We start from the raw sequence: 6707 nt of genomic DNA, 5'->3' as shown, positions 1-6707 counted from the left end.
CCCGTCATTAAGTGGCGCATGACAGTGCGTTGGACTCCGTCTGCCCCCATCCTGCTCCTCTCTCCATTCGTTGTATTCTGGGCCTGGAGCGTTCTTCCCTCCCTTCTACCTGATGAGCTTCTTTTCTGGTCTCAGCATGAACCTCACTTCCCTGGAGAAGCCTTGACTTACCCTGCGAACCAGGCTAGGTTCCTGTTTACATGCTCCCACAGCACAGTATAGGTCACAGCTCTTGGCACGTTATAATAATTTAATTGTTTGAAATTGTTAACTGCCATGTCCTTGTTGAGACTGTAAGTGCCATGAAATCAAGCAGCCTATCGTTTTGTTCACTAAATCTTGCAGCACAGAGCAGAATGGCTGGGCACGGATGTGATGCTTCTTAAGTATTTGGTGATTGATTTTTCTTACATTAGGAAGTGAAGAGATTTGCAAAATTTGAATATTGCTTTAAGTGACATTTAATCCTTTTAAAGTGCCAGATCTGTTTCATTTAACCATTTTGGATTAGAACAAGGATTGGCAGGCTAAGGCTTGCTGGCTGTTTTGTAAATAAAGTTTTCTTGGAACATAGCCACGCTCATTTCATTCCTTCATGGATCGCCTATGGCTGCTTTTGCAACAGAGACTGTGGCCTGTGATACCTAAAATATTTATTATGTAACTCTTTACAGAAGAAGGTCCTCAACCCCTGGATTAGAACAGTTTCAAAGAACATCATTCTTCCCTGTCTTCCTAGTAAACTTCAAACCGGTCCTAATCTTGAACTGTCTTGAGGACTCTACCGTGAAGTGTTACTGTTTTGTTACTCTATAGGGATACCGATGGTTTTATAGAAAGTTTGGGTTGTTTTTTTTTTTTTTTTCTAGATTTGCTTTTTATCCACTGTAGGCTTTTATTTCTTGTGTCTGTGCCTGCCACTCCCTAGTGAGCCTTTACCCCTCGCTCTGCATCTGTAACCTACAACTCTGTGTGAGCTAAGGAATGAGATAACCAGGCTTCTCAGAACTAATGTTTAAAGAATAAGGGATTCATAGGGACGGCCTGCGGAGAACGGGCTGGTCAGTGGCCTGTTAGGTGGCTCCCCGTCGGTTCCAGTTAGCCGAGGTTGGCGGGTGAGGGGCAGGCTTCGGGTGAGGGAGGTTTTGCTATGCTGTTGCATAAGCCTGGCTTTAAACAAGTGGAAGGTTGCGATGAACCAGGTTTCCAAACTTTCCATCTCATTCTGAGTTCGGTGCTTCGATATACATACTCAGGTAGAAAGTGAACTCCTGTTCCCTGCGGACATTCACCTTTACACTTAAACTAACACCCTGCCCCCTGGCTCTCTGCCAAAATATTTCCTTTCCCAGTGGCTGGAAACTGATTAGCTAGATGGAGGAACAAAGGTGCCTTTGTACGGGCACATTGCTTTTGAGAGTTTAGCAGAGCATTCAAACAGTCTGGATGTGATGCCAAATTATGCAGATTTGGGTGGGTGTTTTTTTTTCTTTTGTCAGTTTTCCCATGGATGGGTATGTAGGCAATTTAATTATGTTCTCAGTTTGTATGGTCTGGAATTTCCCTTATAAATGTTATGTGGGCTTTCTTAATTGATTTAAAATGAAAATGTGTAATTTTGAAAAAACACAGTAAGTAGTAGATGATGATTGTTAGATTTTTGGCCAAATTCTGCCAAAAAGATTCTTGTGTCAGTGGATTTCTTTCCAAAGCCAAATCTTAAATTTCGGTCTCTGTAAGAACACAGTGTAAATATTTTATCGATAAACGAAGACAAAATTACCCCCATGGGGGGAAAAAAATGCCAAAAAAAAAAGTACCTCAGCCTTGTCCATCTCCCCGACACTGGCTTTTGAAGACTGTCCAGGCAGCACGAGCAGAGAATCCCGAGGTCCCCGTGCTCTGACACGGTTGACGCGACGTCCACTCTGTGACTGCTGACGGCGCTGGCCTGGCGAGGAGACCCGGGGCCAGCCTTTTCTCTGCGACTCATTTCGTGCCCTTAAATCCCTCGTCTGTAAAGTCAGAGGGGCCGGTGAGCGTCGAGGGAGAGAATGCCGGTGGCGGTGCCACCACCCGCCGCCGTATCCGAGGCTGGGATTTTGAACAAGTTCCTCGGGGTGGGAGGCTTTTATCTCTTTAGTTTATCCCCTTTCCAGTTATTTTTAAAACACGATTTCAGCGTTCGTGCCTGCTGTTAATTCCCTTTCCTTTCCCGCCTCTCCTCCTCTGATGAGGCATTTTACTTGTTGACTGGCTTCCTTCAGCAGTGTGATTAAGACTATCTGGCCTGAGGTGCCCTGTCTTCCCGTCGTTTACATCCGAGATGATAAATTGTTGGCTTGAATGAATTCGACCCCCGGATGTTATTTGGCTCAAACACGTGGTGGTGGTTTTTTAACTGGGTGGCAGCATTTGAAAATGGGGAGGTTCTGACCTAAACACACGAGACTCTCTGGCACATTGGATGTAGCCACTCAGATTCCTACAGTACGAGAAGAGAAACGTCAGGAGCCAAGAGCAGCTGTGCCACGATGTGGGGCAGGAGCTCCGCAGCTTGTCGCATACTTAGCTCCCTGTCGTCTGTCACCACCACTGAGGCGAAATGTCATCGCACTTTGTTTTTCACACAGTGGGAAAAAGTTAAAGGTCTTATACCTCAGCCTTTTTCAAAAGCGGAAAAATGAAATTAAGAACTCCCTCAGGAAACTGAGGGAGAGTGTATATTTGCCGAAGACAAAAATTCTTAAGTGTTCGATATGCGTTAATCTAATTACATTATCAGTCTGCGTTATTTAATTACATTATCTGCCCAGCCAGCCTCTAATACAAGTATTTGAGTTTGTTCTGTTGATCTACCTTGGGAATCAGAGTGTCCTCTTTCATGACATTGAATTGAATATGATAAACATGCAAATTGGAGGTTTTTTAAACAAATGAAAGAAAAATACATTTTAAATAACTCGTTTAAAATAATGTTTAAGAATGTGTTTGTAAGACTTACCAGAATTTCATTTGGCATACTTAATGTTATTTAATAGTTATCGAGCTTTATCAAATTTAACTTCACCATTTGGTAATTTTATAATATGTACTCGAGAGGGCCACCTAGTGGTTTTTTCCTCACATAGCGCATCTTACTGCTGCACTACATTTTGATCTGCTTAGAATGAGCCAGTATTTCATTAGTGTGTTTATGTAGCAAATACATTTCAGTTATCCTTTCTGTACAGATTGAGTTGTCGATAAATGGATGTTTTTACAACATTTCTATAATTATTTTATTTTTAAACAGAAGAAGCAGACTACAGTGCCTTTGGTACAGACACACTAATAAAGAAGAAGAATGTTTTAACCAACGTCCTGCGTCCTGACAACCACAGGAAAAAGCCACATATAGTCATCAGCATGCCCCAGGACTTCAGACCCGTGTCTTCCATCATAGACGTGGATATTCTCCCGGAAACACATCGCAGGGTTCGTCTTTACAAGTACGGCACGGAGAAGCCCCTGGGATTCTACATCCGAGACGGCTCCAGTGTCAGAGTGACACCGCACGGCTTAGAGAAGGTCCCAGGGATCTTTATATCCAGACTTGTCCCAGGAGGTCTGGCTCAAAGCACAGGACTCTTAGCTGTTAATGATGAAGTTTTAGAAGTCAATGGCATAGAAGTTTCAGGGAAGAGTCTCGATCAAGTGACAGACATGATGATCGCAAACAGCCGCAACCTCATCATAACAGTGCGACCGGCGAACCAGAGGAACAATGTCGTCAGGCACAGTAGGGCCTCCGGCAGCTCCGGCCAGTCTACTGACAACAGCCTCCTCGGCTGCCCGCCGCAGAGCGAACCCAGCTTTGAGCCAGAGGACGAAGACAGTGAAGAAGACGACATTGTCATCGAAGGTAATGGAGTGCCGCAGCAGATTCCGAACGCGGTTCCTAACGCCGAGAGCCTGGAATCGTTAACGCAGATAGAACTCAGTCTGGAGTCTGGACAGAATGGTTTTATTCCTTCTGCTGAGGTGAGCTTAGCACCCACAGCGAGCGGCACAAATACAGAATTTGACACACACATTCCAGACCAAAAACTCTTAGAAGAGGATGGGACGATCATAACACTCTGAAACCGTTGTCGATCGTTTTCTGCAGACGCCGTGGGACTTGCACATTTGGCTAGTTTAAAGCATATATTACCTCTGAACCAGCGACCTGGACCAGGCATGAGAAAAAATAATATTGCAAGCTTAAAACGTTATTAAAATAATAGTTTCATAATTGCTAATTTAAACTTTGGTGGGTCAGAGGTGAATTTAAGTCCAAGACAAAGGAGCCTTTGCTAATGAAATCATGTGCTTTTGCTATTTTGGCTGTAGAGAACTGGACATTCGAGCATGTTCTCGGAACTGTGTGAGAGAATGAGATCATTTCCATTTGAAGTGGTTGCATATTTAACCTGCTGTGCAGAGCCCAATTAATTTTTCCTTTAACTATATTTTTAAAAATTCTAATGTGAAGAAGTCTGATTCTATCTCTTGGTACCTTGGGGACCTCAGCTCCTATGTTCCTGTATTTTATTTTGATTTTAAAAATGTTGTTCTTCTGTTATGAATTGTAACAAGTAATTTTTTCAAATGCTTTCCTTTTCTAATTTCTAAGAAATCAAGCCCATTGACTGTTTTTAGGAGTTGCTTCCTATGTTATAAAGCATTGGTCCTAAATTAAGAAACTCTATAACAGCTGTCCAAGTTGTGTTTGTCCATCCTGTTGATATCACAGTTACAGACTCATTCCACATGGGTATAACTTATGTTGCAAAAGGCAAGTCCGTCGGCTCTGAGCATATGAGAGACGCTCCCTAACCTCATCCTCATTCCCAATCTCACTGGAAATCATTCCCTTCGTTGTTCGTGTGTGTTTTGTCGATATGCTTTTATACTCTCTTAATGTATTCGAGTAGCGCACATCATTTTGGATAAAAAAAATGCACCCAAGTTAAGAGATTTTTACACACAGGACAAACTCCTCGTGCACTTTTTATATGAACAGTTTGGGTTTTCCTTAATGGGATTTCTAGGAACACTGCCTACACTTTATGAAAATTATAGAGTATTCACCTTTGACAGGTAGAGTTTATCGCTATTAATTTTATGAGGCTATTTATTACTTTCCAGTGCATCCACTTAGAACAAGTTAAGAGTGAGGCTGCTAACTTTCCTTCCTTGCCTGATTTCACTGTACAATGGGCACAAACACTACAGTACGCTCGCACATAGAAGCCGAGAGCAGTATGAAGTACGTACGTTCTCTGCGGCTTATGGCTATTTCTCTCAGAGTTATTTATTGCTTAATTTTATTGTAGGGCTAGTATGGATATCTTTATAGCAATTGCGTGCTATTAAAACAATGAAGAATCAAACGACTCCGTTTTGAAGGATATTTTCACTGTATGGTCAAAGTATATGAAGAAGTAAAGTCTTGATTAAATGAAGATCACTTGACTCAGAATACTTAAGTGTATTTTGTTCACATTACCACTAAACATATTGTCACTTAACTATTAGCTGCACAACATTCTGTAGTATCATGTACTTTTTGTTGAATTCATCGAAGTTCTTCCACTTACATCCCACTTTTTTAATGGCATTCCCGCTTTAACATTCTGTGAGTTTTATAAATTTGACTCTCGAATGGCAAAATAATGTTAATATGTAGAAGGTTAAATTTCATTGATATTCTAAGCGGTGCAGGGGTTCAACATTTTAAGTAAAAGTAAAAACGATTTCACGCACTACCTCTCTCTTAAACAAAATTTTAACATCAGAACTTCTCTCGGGGGGGAAAACACTTCAGGGCTTGACTTTTTGTACAAATTTTAACTGTAAAATATGGATTTGTCTTGTATGTATTCATGAAAATGGAACTCAAAGCTGCTAGTGCTTTTTATTTTAATTATCCTGCTAAGGGTACATGACAGTGGTGTTTTCAGCGAGTTCTCTCTAAATGATTGGTAAAATAATTGATCACTTGACGTATTGTAAAACCAATAGATCTTGGTTATACAATAAAATGTAAAATCATTGGTAGCCTGAATCAATTATTTCAAGTGTATCTTATTAACAAGTATATCAGTGGATTCAGCATAAGATCTTACAGTACTGAATGTCAAGCCCCACTGTGAATTTTGTTCTGTATCTTTAAGTAAATTTATGGTAATGTTCTCATATGCTGTCAACAGAATATATGTACTTTTGTGAACTATGAATTTTCTAATTAAATTTTACATGCGACAACATGATTTTTACATGAACGATACTTTGTTTAAACTATCAAATGTCAGTATTTTACTACAATTTTATTATAAAATGTACATTATCACTAAATGAACTTTAATTTTAAAAATCAAATTAGCTTTAGTTGTATATTATTTTTTACAAATAAAGATAGACTTGTACAAAGGCTACTTTCTTGTTTGCAAATATATGAAAAGTCACCCAACAATTATTTACCTAGTTTGCATTATATAAGTTATCACAAGGTCCTGACTTTCTTAACTTTTAGTTTTTAAAAGATAAACACCAAATCGTATGTACATTTACCGTGCGTGCGCATGTGGCCGTGGACTGGAAGATAGCATTTAAAATACAGTTAATTCTGATGGCATGAGAAACTGCATGATATCCATCCAGAGTTAGCATTTATGTTGTTT

General features: G+C 40.3%; 1 protein-coding gene across 1 annotated transcript in view; it reads left to right on the top strand.

Moving 5' to 3' along the window:
* PARD6B (par-6 family cell polarity regulator beta) overlaps window positions 1-6381 on the top strand; it is a 17090-nt gene extending 10709 nt beyond the window's left edge. Inside the window, exon 3 of the mRNA XM_011365977.2 lies at window positions 3296-6381. Coding sequence (XP_011364279.1) covers window positions 3296-4125 — 830 coding nt within the window. The 3' untranslated portion in view covers window positions 4126-6381. The remainder of the gene's footprint in view (window positions 1-3295) is intronic.
* The last annotated feature ends 326 nt before the right edge of the window (window positions 6382-6707 follow it).

The sequence above is a fragment of the Pteropus vampyrus genome, unplaced genomic scaffold (assembly GCF_000151845.1).
Source record: "Pteropus vampyrus isolate Shadow unplaced genomic scaffold, Pvam_2.0 Scaffold117, whole genome shotgun sequence".
Classification (NCBI taxonomy): domain Eukaryota; kingdom Metazoa; phylum Chordata; class Mammalia; order Chiroptera; family Pteropodidae; genus Pteropus; species Pteropus vampyrus.
Note: the sequence above shows the minus strand (reverse complement) of the source record. Positions and strands in the feature narration are given on the sequence as shown.